This window comes from Gymnoscopelus microlampas (assembly GCF_963454915.1).
Source record: "Gymnoscopelus microlampas genome assembly, chromosome: 23".
Classification (NCBI taxonomy): domain Eukaryota; kingdom Metazoa; phylum Chordata; class Actinopteri; order Myctophiformes; family Myctophidae; genus Gymnoscopelus; species Gymnoscopelus microlampas.
This window is the reverse complement of record NC_139960.1, coordinates 18,599,842-18,615,915: the sequence shown is the minus strand read 5'-3', so window position 1 is coordinate 18,615,915 and position 16,074 is coordinate 18,599,842. Positions and strand designations below refer to the sequence as shown.

The 16,074-nt window shown below is 44.6% G+C and overlaps 3 protein-coding genes across 11 annotated transcripts in view; 2 read left to right on the top strand and 1 right to left on the bottom strand.

Annotated features, from left to right (window-relative positions):
- Positions 1–16,074, top strand: part of eps8a (EGFR pathway substrate 8a, signaling adaptor) — a 109,177-nt gene that overhangs the window by 82,112 nt on the left and 10,991 nt on the right. For 4 of the 9 annotated variants that reach the window (XM_084050344.1, XM_084050347.1, XM_084050346.1 and 1 more), the window contains 12 exons: positions 160–242; positions 409–545; positions 963–1,022; positions 2,070–2,143; positions 3,611–3,737; positions 4,289–4,377; positions 4,688–4,762; positions 5,561–5,706; positions 6,051–6,210; positions 6,421–6,560; positions 14,278–14,386; positions 15,356–15,496. In XM_084050344.1, coding sequence (XP_083906470.1) covers positions 160–242; positions 409–545; positions 963–1,022; positions 2,070–2,143; positions 3,611–3,737; positions 4,289–4,377; positions 4,688–4,762; positions 5,561–5,706; positions 6,051–6,210; positions 6,421–6,560; positions 14,278–14,386; positions 15,356–15,496 — 1,341 coding nt within the window. The remainder of the gene's footprint in view (positions 1–159; positions 243–408; positions 546–962; positions 1,023–2,069; positions 2,144–3,610; positions 3,738–4,288; positions 4,378–4,687; positions 4,763–5,560; positions 5,707–6,050; positions 6,211–6,420; positions 6,561–14,277; positions 14,387–15,355; positions 15,497–16,074) is intronic. The other 5 variants (XM_084050351.1, XM_084050348.1, XM_084050350.1 and 2 more) reach the window with 4 other exon arrangements.
- Positions 8,358–10,220, bottom strand: LOC311040034 (xaa-Pro aminopeptidase 1-like; the record flags this gene model as incomplete). The annotated part of the gene is made up of 1 exon (XM_084050107.1): positions 8,358–10,220. One exon carries the CDS (start codon positions 10,218–10,220, stop codon positions 8,358–8,360), a length of 1,863 nt encoding a protein of 620 aa, XP_083906233.1.
- On the top strand, positions 11,684–13,165 carry LOC311040219 (2-(3-amino-3-carboxypropyl)histidine synthase subunit 2-like; the record flags this gene model as incomplete). The annotated part of the gene is made up of 1 exon (XM_084050360.1): positions 11,684–13,165. One exon carries the CDS (start codon positions 11,684–11,686, stop codon positions 13,163–13,165), a length of 1,482 nt encoding a protein of 493 aa, XP_083906486.1.

Sequence of the window (16,074 nt, the reverse complement as noted above, 5' to 3'; positions counted from 1 at the left end):
CTTGCGTTCACGTTAACAACAAAAAGTCAACGTATGTAAGAAAAAATAAGTTAAAGCTGCTGCTCCGAGAAAACTTTAATGTGCGAAATAAGACAATGTTTTTGACCAGCAAATGGTACAGTAGGTGTATAATTCAAATTATCTTTGATTTTCTGCCAGGCGAATCTGATCCACGCAGATATTGAAAGTGCCATGGTTGATGCCAAAGGCGGCAAGGTCAAGAAGAGACCAGAAGCACTGAAGTAGGTGTTACGCCAAAACACCTGTTACACTGTTTACAATACAATGATGATGCTGTTTATGTAGGCCCACACAATAATACTTTTTCTTTATTTCTTTCACAATTTCCAGCATTTAAAATGATGACTTTTGCCATGTCTATAAACACTGATTTAAATGTTGTCCCAGAATGATCCTGAAGAGTGATGGGGTCATTCCGCCGCCCCCCGCCGCCCCCGCCCCCGAGCCCCCCCCCTCCGTCAGCCAGGTGGACGTGAAGGGCAGAGTGGCCGCGTGGTCGGCCTGGGCCAGCGAGCAGCAAGACTGTGAGTTTACATCATATCACAATCAGAACCTCTCCTCCGACTACAAAGGGTTAATCATCATCTCATACATCATATATATATATATATATATATATATATATATATATATATATATATATATATATATATATATATCAGATCTACTAGCTCCCAACGCGTTGCACCGCAACACGTTGGGAGCTTGTAGAGCTGCTATTTTTGCTTTTTTTTAATATAGCTTGTAGATCTGCTATTTTCACAATTTCAGAACACTTTTTGAAAGTATAACTTCTTAAACACTAAATACAATTGTTTTTATTTCCCTATTTAGAACCTAGCGTTACATTAAAGGACGACTTCACCCATTTTCAACCCATCTACATATAATTGGTCCTCACTATTGCTCGTTATAATGTGGCACCATTTTTGTCTACTCAGTCTGTGTCTCAGAGGAGGGCTGTGGACAGTTCAGAAACCCGCCTACCAGTGACATCATCGGTAGGCAGGTTTGGTCATTTCATCGTAATGCCTGATTTATACTTAGCTGTGTGCCGAAAAAAAGCAGAGCTACAAGCTCACAAGGCGTCGCAGATGCGTTGTGAGCTTGTAGATCAACTATTTTCAGAGTGTGACACCCACCGCAGCCAAGCATAAAATGACATGTCTTTTAGTTCTACTGTATCTCTTCTCCACTAGTCCCTCACTAAGATTTTAGTCTAGTTTTTATTTGTTGACGAAATGTGTTGTCAATATATTTAGTCATTATAGCTTAGTTCTTATTTAGTTTTTGTTTAGTTTTCGTCAGTGAAAAAATGTAGTTGACAAAAATGTTTAGTCGTAGTTTTAGCCGACGAAATTAACACTGGTGTGTGGACTCTACACTTTACTCACTACGTCAATTATTTGACATCTTAAAAAATGCTCAGCATGGAGCCAAAACACCAGTGTTATTGTTGTCCAACCTGTTTATTTCATCTAGGGTGACCATACGTCCTCTTTTACCCGGACATGTCCCTTTTTGGGGGGCTGTCCGGCCTGTCCGGGGGGGTTTTATAGAGTCCTTCAATTGTCCAGGGTTTTGAGAGTCTCATTGGTTGTGTCATGAGTAAATGAGCCAATGAGCTGCTTAGATACTCTCAGACGCCAGAATCTTAGTGTTGCCATGTCCGCTTATTTACCACAACTTCTGGACAAGATTTGGCTTGTTTTTCTGTCTTGTTTTTGGAGGCATGTCTCCTTATTTCTCTCACGAGACTTGGCAACGCTGTTAACAGGCTGAGACACACTCAAACACACACACTGGACAGCACATACACTTCATGGAGTAATTCCTTTGTTTCGAATTAACCGAATTATGGTAACAAAAACCCCCCCAAAAAAGTAACAACCCCGAAAAAAATACCCCGCCGGGTAACGCATGCGTGTGTGCATGTGTGAAGTGTCCTCTTTTTGGGAATTCAGAATATGGTCACCCTATTTCATCCAATAGTCCCACAGCAGCAGAACGCATAGATAGGCTAATCTCCCTGTTCTCTTTGTCACCAGACAACGAACAGAGGCCATACGTAGAGGAGGGTGTGTGTCCGGAGATGACGGCGGCCCGGGTGGACCGGGACGTGGTGAGTGAGTCTAATCTGTTCACTTCTCATACTCCACTTCCATCACGCTGGATAGCAGCCATGTTTTGGAGGAAAGGAAAAAGGTCACATCAAAACTTCATAGTGTTCTTCAAAGGAAAGATAAATACACAAAAGGTATCCATTAGCAGTCCCAATATCCATGAAAAAAATGCATACAACAACAGTGAACAACAGTACAATAGTGTATCTGACAAGTATCTGAATTCAAGTATCTGACAATGTATAAAGTTTTTTTTGTAATTGCATTTTGCAAGCAAGTGACCTGACTGAGAAACTCATGTTACATAAGAATCCAATCCAATGTTAAGGCCTTGATAAATGATTAATGTGGTTTGTTTGATGAAGTTTAATCATTGGATAAAGTCACCTTGTTTGGCTTATCATAAGCAAATCAGAGTAAATACATGATTTAAAAAAAAGGTTTTAATGTTGCACAAGAAGTTAAAACAAAGGTTACACATGTCGGGTAGCTTGGGTTCTACAAAGGCAGAGCTTTAATTGGTCTGTAACTCTTGAGAGCTAGTGCTCTCTCAGAGTAAAGATTTACAATGTAGGCATTATTAAGCAGACGCTCTTATCCAGAGCGACTTACAATAAGTGAGGTAAATAATCACATACATGCAGAGAGACAGTGTAGTGCCTCAAGAAACTAGGATCCCAGGTAAACCATGAACATAGCGGTCTGTCAGGGACCCAGTCCTGTAGTCAGATGGGAGCAGGTGTGATCCCTGTAAGTGTCTTGAGATGCTTGAGGTCGACATTATGTCAAGTCAACTCCTACTTGCTCATTCATTGTAAGATTCTCTTGAGGAACTTCAACTCGCCTTCAACACGCCTAAAATATTAAAAACATTTGTTGTACTATAACTTAACCCATTCAATCCGGGAACGCATCTACAAATGTCTTCTTAATCCTAACTGGTTTCTGAAAAACGTATGTTGCTAAATGTCAGTGGTGCTCAACCTTTTTCATGTGAAGGACCACCCAAAATTATATGTATTTGGCCCTCGGACCCCCATTTCAAAACATTTAGTTCCAGGGACCCCCAGAAGCAAAGATTTGAATTACAAATGTTCGCTTAAAAAATATATATATATTCAAAGATTTGCACAAATGTTCATGATTTTTCAAAAATAGCAGATCTACAAGCTCATAGCACGGCACTCGGTGTCGTGCTATGAGCTTGCATATCTGCTATTTTTGAATAGCCAAAGTATAAAATAATGGTTAAAGTGGTTCAAATCTAAAATGACCGATGCTTTCCCGGTCTTAATGGGTTATGTGTCTTAGCCACTGCCGCCGCCTCATACCATGCATTCTTGTGGTGTCTGGATTGTCTTACTTTTGGAAAGGGCTCCAGATAGCCTGGTGTGTTTTCATAGTAAACATGACTAGGTGGTGTCTGTCTATTAAAACAAAGATTATCACTGTTGTTTTTTTCCCAGCAAATCCTCAACCACATCCTGGACGACATCGAGTTCTTTGTCACCAAACTTCAGAAAGCTGCCGAGGCCTACAACGAGCTCTCCAAGAGGAAGAAATCCAAAAAAGGGAAAAAGAAGAGTCCAGGAGGTGAGTTTGGACTCTTAGTGGTTTGTGAGCCCACCTGGGGGGCCAGAGCCCCTGGTTGTCGAAGGTACGATTCCAGGCCAGGCCAGGCCAGGCCAGGCCAGGCCAGCAATGTGTCGATGTGTGTCTCTGAGAAAGACTCTTAACCCTTAATTGCTTCCTGAGCGGCGCACTAGTAGGCTGTTAACTGCTCCTAGTAGTTATAGGATGGGTAAAATGCAGAGGATAAATACGTGCAAATACTGTATACAGTCACAAAACAACACCCCAAGGAGTGGGGACCAAACTATTATTATTATTACTTGACACAAACACAGGTGATACCAACTTATCTTATATAAAAGACATACATCTACGAAACGACTACAGAAGAACAAAAGAATGTGATTGAAGATGATTATTGCTGTCAGACACGACTTTGTGTTTCTTTTGTTGACTTTTGTTTGCAATAAATAGATTACTCTGCCAATCATATAGGTGTCATGTGACTGCTCTGTTGCTTTGCTTCCCTTGAGCAAAGGTCAACATGTGCCATTTACATTTCTGTCCACCAGAGGGAGTTCTAACGCTACGATCAAGGCCTCCGGGTGAGGAGGAGTTTGTCGACTGCCTCCAGAAATTCAAGCACGCATTCAATCTGCTGGTGAGAACCTCATATCTCAGCCGTTAGTGTACTGTAGTTTCAATGTACAGATGATTTGTTGATATTATATTGTTTAACTATGCTAGGGTCTTGGTTTAACTTTAGACTGATGCTAGGGTCTTGGTTTAACTTTAGAGGCACTACACTGTCTCTCTGCATTTGATGTGTGTGTGTTTACCTTGTTTATTGTAAGTCACTCTGGATAAAGAGCATCTTGCTAAAATGCCTAAATTGTATGTCTGCCGGTGCAGCCTTTTCTGTTCATATTTATGGGTAAATTAATTTCCTGGTGTTTTGCTGTCACCTACAGGGCAAACTGAGGGAGCACATTCAGAACCCAAGTGCCCTTGACCTGGTGCACTTCCTTTTCACTCCGCTGAGAATGGTAGGTCCCAACAGACGCCACTTAAAGCTGCTCCATGTAACATTCCTGTTCTACCCCAGATTTGAACCCGGGTCTCCTGCGCAGGAGACATTTTTTACCACTGAGCTAATAGAGCTTGCTCAGGGGTCAAAATTTGTGTCAAACCAGAAACACTGAGCCACTGCCGCCTCAAACCATGGATTCTTGTGGTGTCTGGATTGTCTTACTTTTGGAAAGACCTTCAGATAGCCTCGTGTTTTCATAGTAAACATGACTAGGTGGTGTCTGTCTATTAAAACAAGGTCAAACAAAAAAGGTCAAAATGTGTGCGTGTGAGTGTGCGTGTGTCCAGTTTGTCATATTTTAGTCACCTGAAATGTTTTAGTTTTAGTTGACTAAATATCATACTATTTTATCCGACTAAATCTACAGTTTTTTTTTATTCAACAAAAATGTATTTTGGTGGCCGTAGTGCGTGATTTCTACTTAGCTGTGTGCCGATAATAGCCGATCTACTAGTTCACAACGTGAGCGCGACACGTTGTGAGCTTGTAGCTCGGCTATTTTCGGAGCACAGCACCAATTATATATAATATATATTATAATGACTTGTCTTAGTTCTAATGGATCTCTTCGCCACTAGTCCCCCTCTAACATTTTAGTCTTTTTATTTGATATATTTAGTCATAGTTTTAGTCTTCATAGATTAGTTTCTATTTACTTTTCATCAGTGAAAAAAGTTAGTAGACGTACATTTTTCGTCATAGTTTTAGTTGACAAAATGAACACGTGTGTGTGTGTGTGTGTGTGCGCGCGCAGGTGATCCAGACATCCAGTGTGGAACTAGCTAGGAGTGTGGTGGTTCCACTGTTGAGCAGGGAGACCATCGACTTCCTCCAATCATCGCTCCTTGCAGAGGAGAAGCACGTGTGGGTGACTCTGGGTGACGGCTGGACCAAATGCAGGTGTGCTAGCATAAGAGATGCATTTCTTTTTTAATGATGACCTTTTTATACATGTTCCCTTTTTTTTCTTTACTTTTTTCTAACTAACTAAAATGTGAGGAACTCAAATGTTGAATAAACTGGAATAGTATATAGTATAGTATAAATGCAATACCCTACTACCAGTTATAGCGTAAAAAGTTAGATATACAGTATACAAATAAACAAAAAATAAATAAAATAAATGAGGACGTGTGTCTGTTCAGCGATTCCCTGAATAGAAAAGTGTCTTCAGTTCAGTTTGCACATTTTTTTAAAATGGGTGAACAACAGTGAAGGTGATTATTATTTATTTTTGTTCCCAGGTTGGAGTGGCCCAAAGAGCAGTACTTTCCTTCGTGCACGCTGCACTTCCGGGACGGATGGGAGCCTCCCGTGTTGGCGTACCTGGGCCCGTCCCGTGAGCAGGAGCTGAGCCAGATAGCTGAAACTATCGCCCATGCTGAGATCCAGAGACGGGAGGAGGTGACACATTATTTCAGTCATTCCCAACCTCTTTAACCCTTTAAGACCCAGAACGCATCTGTGTGATTTTAAGATTTCTTTGGGCTATTCAAAAATAGCAGGGGCCTGTAGGTTTTATTTTGACCGCCTATTCCCGACCGCAGGTATTTAAATACCTAATTTATTTCCAATAATTTAAACAGTTTGAATTGTCTCTCTTTTTCATTTCAGCAGCCGCCGGCGGTGCAGAACTTCTCCTCGGCAGACGGGTACGCGTTCACTAACACGTCCTACAAGCCCATGACCATGCTGGACCAGGACTTGGCCGTGGCGGCCTTTAAGCACGCTGTCAGCCGCCACGTAGATGCTAGGTAACCCCCTGCCGCCTGGGTCTGTGGACCAGGCGGCACAGCACGCCATGGAGAACCGCTCCCACTTTACTGTCTTAATAACTCCTCCTCCTCTCTCTGAACTGGCTTAATCTGGGTTTGACACATGAGGCTAATTCTTCTAAATTCGTCTTGGTTCTATCTATCTAATATTCTTTGCCTTAAACTTCTTGTCTTCTTGGACAATAGTCTATTGTTCCAACCTAGTTGACTGCTGTGTAGGGCTTGGGCAATATGACTTCAAATCAATATCACAATTTCATAACCTTTGCCTTGATTAGGATAATAAATAAAAATAACTTGAACATTTGTAGATCTAACAAGCTGACAACATGTCACATTGTGACATGTCAGCTTGTAGATCAGCTATATTCGCTATTTTTGTACGCCATCTTTGTAAAAAGGAAGTATAATACAGGGTGAAGTGCTTGATATATAAGAAATAAAACAAATATATATAAATAAAAAAAATCTCGATTATTCGATTAACCTACATGAGCAAGTTTAAGCTTTTGGTCTAAATATCGATTTCGATGTGTCTTTGGTTGATTGCCCAGCCCTATAGCTGTGCCGTTGCACAGCAGTTGTTCAGTCTGTCTATCTTATCTTATCTACATCTCTGTCTCTACTCTTAATGCTGGCCTCCTGACAGAAGGACCAAAGTCGCATTGTTTTCGATGATCACCATCTTACCCTACTCTTCTCTGCTCACTCACTATTCTTTCTGTGATTGTGTTCTAAAAGTGATTACCGTTTCTAGAGTCCTGCTGAGGCTCTGCAACTTTCCTCTTTTTATTTGTCTCTCATCAACCTGATATTAAAGATGGGACACTTCTCCATGGCTGTCAAATTGTTATTATAGCAGTTGTCAGTCAGTGTTTGACATGTTCCCAATGGCATATACAGTATGTAGTCTCCTGTAGTCTGTCTGTCTGTCTGTCTGTCTGTCTGTCTGTCTGTCTGTCTGGCATGCTTTAAAATTGTGTTTAGATGCATTTTCTATTGTATTTTAATTTATTTGAGTTGTATTGTTTTTTTTTTGCATAGTGTATCATTTCATGTAGTTTATAGATTCCTAATCCCCGTATTCAAATAGTGTTATACTACAGTACATGCCAGAAATAATGGCGATCAAGAGAGTCTAATAATAACCGCATGGTCTTCATGTCCAGTCTTTACGTATTGATATAAGTTACCAAGTGTTCAGTTTGTGAATGAAGCCGCACATCCAAGTAGCCAAGCCACTAGTGATGTGCGTGGGTCAGGTGTTTTTTTTTTTTTTTACCCGCCAAGGGAGCCCAACCCCACTGTTCTTGATCAGGGGGTGTAGGCCATAGTCAAATACCTTGGTTCTCAAAGTGCAGTCCGGGGACCCCCAGGTGTCCTTGAGAGGGGGTTCCAGGGGTCCCCCGAAAAATGAGTTAATATTTCATTACAAATCAGTTTAACCACTTTAACCCTAACCCTATGTACATCGCAATGTGTTGTAAGCTTGTAGATCTGCTATTTAAACATTTTAACAACACAAATCCTATATACAGTAGGGGTCTCTGGCACAAAATATGTTCAGATGGGGGGCTCCGCGGCCCAAATACATTATTAATTTGGTAGTCCTTGACATGAAAATGTTTGAGAAGCACTGTGGTTTAAGAGTCAGTTAGTGATTGGTCTTCAGTTAATGGGCTGGGTCTCCCTGATCAGCCACTCCAGGGTTAGGGTTTGTCTTCAGTTAATGGGCTGGGTCTCCCTGATCAGCCACTCCAGGGTTAGGGTTTGTCTTCAGTTAATGGGCTGGGTCTCCCTGATTAGCCACTCCAGGGCCTCCTTGCGGCCCTGCCTCTCCAGCTCCGCCCCCACCGTCTCCCGGCACTGCCTGTGGTACTCGTTCACCCAGTGGCGCTCTTTCTCTGTGAGCAGCTCCGTGTTCATCATCTTCACCTGGATGGGGACCAGGGTGAGGGGCTCGAACGTCACACTGCCTCTGTTCCTGAAGTTGTACTTGGGTTTGGCCGGCACAACGAGGACCACGTTTTCGAGTCTTATGCCAAAAGACCCGTCTTCGTAGTAGCCGGGTTCGTCGCTGATGATCATGCCGGCCTCCAGGGGCTCGTCGGAGAGCGTCTTGTAGCTGATCCCACACGGCCCCTCATGGACGTTGAGGAAGCAGCCCACGCCGTGTCCCGTACCGTGCAGGTAGTCCAGTCCCGCCTCCCACAGCGCCGCTCGAGCAAACGACTCCAACATGTGACCTTTGGTTCCGTTGGGGAAGATGGCAGCGCTGATGGCTATGTGTCCCTTCAGAACGTAGGTGAAGCATTCCTTCTCGAAGGCAGTGGGGATTCCAAAGTGCACGGTACGGGTGACATCTGTGGTTCCGTCGGTGTACTGAGCTCCGGAGTCGATCAGATAGACTTCGTTTGTGGACAGGGTCCTGTTGGTTTCGGGCACAGGTTTATAATGTATGATTGCTCCGTTTGGACCAACGCTGGAGATGGAAGGGAAACTGAGGCCAACGAAATGTTTCTGCTGACTGCGAAATTCCTCTGCCTTATCCGCAGCAGAAATCTCAGTCACCGTGCCTTTTGGAATCTCTTGTTCGAGCCAAGCAAATAGTTCGCAAAGGGTGACCGCATCCTTGATGTGTGCCATTCTCATGCCTTGAATCTCAGTGGCATTCTTGACCGCCTTGGCCAGGCAGAGCGGAGTGTTGGGGATAGGGCATCGGTGGCCTTTGGGGATGACCTGTGTGAGGGCATAACTGGCTTTGTCACAGATCCACACTTTGTCCTTAGTGCCCAGGGAGGTGCAGACTGCCTGGAGCTCAGTATAGACTGAGTCATACGGGTGTGTCTGGATGCTCAACTCAGGCTTGCTAGGGGTGTCAAGCTGCAGGTGGTGCCGCACAGTCGGATCAGCCAGCCGCGTATGGTCCACAAACAGTCTGATCGTGCTCAGCCCCACAAATGCGTATGCAAAGAACACAGGGTTGTACTCGATGTCCGAACCGCGGAGGTTGAAGAGCCATGCGACCTCGTCCAACGCTGTGGCAACAAACCAGGTGATTCTCTTTTCCGTCATCTTGGCTCGGACGGCTGTTATCTTGTCTTGCCAGGACAATCCGGTGTACTCCAATCCGAGGGTGACTAGCTGTGTACTGGGTCTAGCAGGGCGGTCCTCCCACACAACATCTATCAAGTTATTCTGCACCGCTACAAGAGAGTGGCCTGCAGCACTCAGGGCCTTGGACATGCTCTTCCACTGGTCAGCAGCTATGATCCAGGGGTCCACTCCAACTTTGGAGTTATCTGGCAAAACGCTGATCAGCCAGTCCTCCTGAGTCGGAGTCTCCTTCAGCCCTGTCTTCATGAGGGTCCAGTTGTTGTCCATCTGCTGACTGGCCTGAAGAAAGTAGCGTCCGTCCGTCCACATGGCTGCATGCTGCTCTGTCACAATGGCCATGCCGGCAGAGCCATCAAACCCGCAGATGAACTCACGTCTGCAGTCGCACGGTGCGATGTATTCACTCTGATGCGCGTCTCCGGAGGGAACTACATAGGCCTGGATGGGTTCAGACGAGTGTTTTCCATCCTTCATCACCTGGCGAAGGTGTCTGAGCAGATCCTCTGTGACCTTTGGAGACATGACCGTGTCTTTGAAATGCAATTCTTGCACTTCTTTGATCACTGGTACCTCGTGTTCATTTACAGAACTGGAGGCTGCCATGTTATCGTTTAAACGTTTGTGCACAAAAAACGTGGCTCAGATCCTTTCAGTGGATTGTGTTAAGACAACAAAACTCTGCAGTGTTGATCTTTCTTTATCTGATCCAAGTATTTAAATAGCTTGGTGTAACCAGTGCAATGCGTATCTCTGGCAGGCCGGGTGGAACTCCATATTTTGACCAGACTACAGTATGACGTCAATCATCTATGCTGTATCTATGATGTATAACTCCATATTTGGTCAAGGTTTCAGCCCGTTCCAATCCCCTATCTATATATATACAATTTGAATCCTGCGCCATGTCGGTTGTCAGTATGTACGTACGTTGTATGTGGCCAGTGTGACGTCATATGACATCACGGTCGTGACATCACGATGAGACATGCCAGTGTGACGTAATCTCACGACAGCATGACATCGCATCCTACCTATAAATAGGTAGGATGCACCAGTTCGACGGCTTCCATCCTCAACACAACCCACGCCGATGACCCTTTACACAAATAAACTGCTAACTTCATCTCCTGCGATTTCAACTATCTTTTCACATTGTACACCACTGCACACTCCCCACAGCCACAGGTCTGCCATACCAGGTCTGAGTAATCACAAAGTGGGTTTTGGTCATTGGAGAGGTGATGCACGTCACCTCTTTCTGAAGTGGGTACTTTCAAAGCCTGCCGTGGATTTAGGAGAGCACAAAACTCTCTCTCACACTGTGAGGTGCCTGTAAGGTGGCACTGCAAAGTGAACGACGCAAACGTTATACAGTATATTGTCATGTGTGACGTTTGTGCCAGGCCGTCACGTGCCAAAAGCAGACAGGGTTTATTATTGGCAAGGCTTCGCAACTTAGTAACTCGACATACTAGGACATAGAAGAAGCCACATCATAATAAATGTAGGGCCTACGTGCCTGGGTATTTGCGTGTGTGTGTACGTGAGTGCGTGTGGAGGTCACAACCTCCTTGCTCTAAACGTTATCACAAGAACCTCTTGTGCCTTCATCTCCATCTAAAGATCTGAAACGTCATTATTGCTAGATACACTTGTTTTCAGTAGGAGTTTGACTGACACGATCTGGCAGCAGACAGAGCGAGAAAAGCCTTGTATGTATTATTATAGAATACACACGCATTATGTACAAAAAAACAAGGCAGCGTATAATAGCAGTGTGGCTCCCATGTAGACGTCAGACACGTGGCCAGTCTATGATGTCAGTGACCTATGATGTATATGTGATGTATTATTCCAAATTTGGGCAAGGTTTCATACGTCAGGCTGCTAAAGAATAAGGAGTCATACAGCTCTATTGTTCTGTTAGCTAACGAGCTAGGCTACTCATCTTCAACCCCAATGAGGCTCTTGTCTGAGATCCAACAATGACCGCTGCATTCAGCAGCTGCTCAGAGGCAGTTCTTCAGTGTGCGGTGAACACGACAGCGGAGAGGAACACTCCGTTGGAAGGCCTGGAAGAGTTTTATCAGATCAAGAAGACCAGTGAGTTCATCAGTCACGGTCAGTACAGAAAGGTCGCCCTGCAGTTTCCCGATGGGTTGCTGGTCGATTCGGTAGCAGTAGCTGAAGAGATAGAGAAGGAGACCCGGGCCAAGGTGTTCGTACTGGGTGACACGTCCTACGGAAGTTGCTGCGTGGACGAAGTGGCCGCAGAACACGTGGGAGCGGACTGCATCGTGCACTACGGCCGCGCGTGTCTCAGCCCCTCCAGAAGGCTGCCGTTGATGTACGTCTTTGAGAAAAGACCAGTGGACCTGGGGAAGTGTGTGTCTTCCTTTAAAGACCTCTATCCTGACACACAGAGTCACGTCGTAGTCCTGTACGAAGTGAACTACGCCCACGTTATCCACGACCTCCACGCCCTCCTGACGCGAGAGTATCCCAACGCCGTTGCCTCGACGCTCCTCCTGGACGGGGAGTGGTGCTACAGTCCTGGACAAACACAAAGTCAACACGGAACTTGTGTTCCGGGTCAAAAAGACGACGAGGTTGTTTGCCAGTTCGGCAGGCGCTTCGCCTTGAAAAGCGGCATGAGCGTAAAGGATTACGCCATGTTTTTCATAGGCAAAGAAGGTGCAACCTTAAGAAACTTCATGATGATGTGGAACCGCTGTTCGTTCTGTACCTTCGACCCATTGGCGGCGACGGGCCTCGCCCAGTCGGCGAGTATCAACCGGGCCTTGATGAAGCGATATTACCTCATAGAGAGAGCCAAAGACGCCAACACGGTGGGCATTCTAGTGGGCACACTGGGCGTAGCAGACTACCTCGCCATCATCCAGCAGCTGAAGGAGACGATCCGCAGGGCGGGCAAGAAGAGCTACATGTTCGCCGTGGGGAAGCTCAACGTGGCCAAGCTGGCCAACTTTCCCGAGATCGACGTGTACGTGTTGATCGCTTGCCCGGAAAACTCCCTGTTGGACTCCAGCGAGTTCTACAAACCCGTGGTCACCCCGTTTGAGATGGAGGTGGCCTGCAACAAGCACAGGGAGTGGTCAGAGGAGTACGTGACAGACTTTCGCCATCTGTTGCCGGGTGGTCTGAGTCACGTGCCTCCGGCTAGTGAGGAAGACGATGAGTTAGACGATGCCGATGTGTCACTGATCACCGGGGCGCTCCGAAGGCCACGCGTGGCCCTCAGCGGGCCGCCGCCGCGCCCGTCTGGCGCCTCCGTGGTCCTGAGGAACCCCACGCTCACCGTGGCCAACGCCAGTGCGGCGGCTTCCTTCCTGGCCGGTCGTAGCTGGCAGGGCCTGGAGCACAGTCTGGGAGACACACCTGTGACGAAGGCAGTGCAGGGGAGGAGAGGCATAGCTATTGCTTATGAAGATGAGGGGACAGCATGACCATCGGTGTGAACAGCAACTTATGCACATTGGATTTTGTATTTAATCAGCATTTAGTTTGTAAGTACTGAACTTGTACAGTACTGTATAGAACAGTGGTTCTCAAACTTTTTCTTGTCAAGTACCCCCAGATTAATATGCATTTGGCCGCAGACCCCCATCTGAAAATACTTTGTGCCAGGTACCGCCCATACGAGATTTGTGTTGTTAAATGTTTCAAAAATATTCCAAATATTTAAAATGTTTTCCAAGATTTTCTGTAAATGGCAGATCTATAAGCTCACACATCGTATAAGCTCACATCGCAACGCATTGTGAGCTTGTAGATCTGCCATTTTCAAATAGGAAATCTATAGGGTTATAGTAGTTACATTTTGATGCTATATTAACTAATTTTGATGAAGGCCCCCTGAAGCCCCCTCAAGGACCCCTGGGGACCGCCAAGTTAATAATTACTGGGTCTCCCTGGGCCAAGTCTCCATCCGACGACAGATGTATGCTATAATCATGCTCAAAATGTTACTTTTTCTGCATAGTTTTGTGCATTTAATAAGAATCTACAATATCTAAATACAGTTCATACCCTTAAAGTGTGTGCTTCGTCAAAGTGAAAGGAATTGGAAGTGAATCTGGACATTTGGATGTGTAAAGATTCAATCATTATAATACAGGCTGGCTGCTTGTGTCCATGTCCTGTTTGATTAATAGAATAATTCACCAATAAGAACTGACCTCACCAGACATGGCCAGCCTTCATGGTTAAATGTGGCTCTGGATCGCGAGGCCATGCCTGAGCAGTGATTGGTCTATTTTGAGGGGACAGATCAGGGCTGGGCAGATAATTCTCAATATCTTGACTACGTAGAAATCATCTTGGATTTCATTTTGTCCCTATATCGACTACGTAGAAATCATCTGGGATTTCATTTTGTCCCTATATCGACCAACCTAGAGCTGGACGAGAACAGACAAAACACTGTTTTAGTGGGATGGTTATAAGAATGGCATTAATAGTACTGTATCATCATACTATTAATAATGTGTATTAATAATAAAATAAGATATTGTTTTTTCATTGTGATTACTCATACGTGTATTGTATGTTTCTGAAGCTACGATGCACACAACAGAGGCCAGCCAAACACCTTTGCCAAATCCAAGTACGACTTTGTGGCGAGAAACAACACAGAGCTGTCTGTCCTTAAAGATGAGGTTGTGGAGGTAAAACCATTTTTTATTTCTGAAGTCACCATACAATTATGTAATGATGACTTTATACTATAGGCATTGACTGTAAAAACAAATTGGCCAGAAGGGCAGCGAGGGCGGTTCTTCACTCAGTAGAGCCAGTAGAAACCCAGAAGCATAATTTGATATATCATCCATTTTTAAATTAATGGGACCATAATTTACAAAAATGCACATCATGGTAATTGAAAGAAAACTTTAAACTACCGACTGAAAGCTAGTACCTATTTATGAAAGATTTTTACTGAGGTAATAAAATCTCCATTGTAATCAATGGCATGGTAATCCTTCTGCAGCCAGTAGGAGGGGAAATAGGGACACCTGCTAGGCTATTAATGAGAACTGCATGGAATTCGGCTCAGTTTTATACATCAACCTATTTTATACATCGGCTATTAGAAAAGCAGATGTACAAGTTCATATCGCATCGTGACACCTTCTGAGCTTTGTAGATCTGCTTTTTGTGTGTAATGAAATATCTTGGGGGGGGGGGATGACAAATTTGGAAAATAAATCTCGTCTCTTCTGGGTGGGAAACCTGACATAAAATATTTTCAGATGGGGGTTCGTTGCTGAATAAATATTTCATTTGGGGGTCCTTGATATGAAAAAGTTTGAGAACCGGTGGTCTATAGATAGAAGCTCTTTGTGTGTGTGTGTGTGTGTGTGTGTGTGTGTGTGTGTGTGTGTGTGTGTGTGTGTGTGTGTGTGTGTGTGTGTGTGTGTGTGTGTGTGTGTGTGTGTGTGTGTGTGTGTGTGTGTGTGTGTGTGTGTGTGTGTGTGTGTGTGTGTGTGTGTGTGTGTGTGTGTGTGTGTGTGTGTGTGTGTGTGTGTGTGCGTGCGTGCGTGCGGTGTTACTAAACCAAAATGCTTTTACCTGAAGCTAAATATCTCTAAACATACAATCAGCCTCATTCCATAATGCACTGCTCCTTCCTGTAGGTGGTAGACGACAGGAAGCAGTGGTGGAAGGTCCGTAACGGCGCCGGAGCGTCAGGCTATGTGCCAAACAACATCCTGGAAATCACCAGAACAACCAACATGAACGCCAGTGGGGAGCCGGTCTATAGCCATACCATACAGGTACAGTCTATAACCATACCATACAGGTACAGTCTATAACCATACCATACAGGTACAGTCTATAACCATACCATACAGGTACAGTCTATAGCCATACCATACAGGTACAGTCTAATGGCCTTTATATCTTCCATTCAGGTTTTCAACCACACCACAGCACTGAGGCTGCTCTCGTTAAAGTTTTCAATAACATCCACTTAAATACAGACGGTGGCATAATCTACAAAACTAGATCTCGGTGCTGCATTTGACACGGTCGACCACAATGTATTACTAGACGGACTGAAAACCTGCGTGGGACTTTCTGGCACAGTACTAAACTGGGTCGAATCATATTTAGAGAACAGAGACTATTTTGTATCTACATGTATCGCTAATTACACATCATACCATACAGTCAGATCCCCAGATTCCCCATTGAAACTATACAAACTATAGGATGCCAGGTCAACACATTGACTACCTAACATGCTATCTAGACTTAGGTCTTGATCAGGGAAAATAATAGTCCCTTCTAGTTAACATTAATCACATTCATTGTACAGTATGCTTCACCATAACCTCCTTCCATTTTGTGA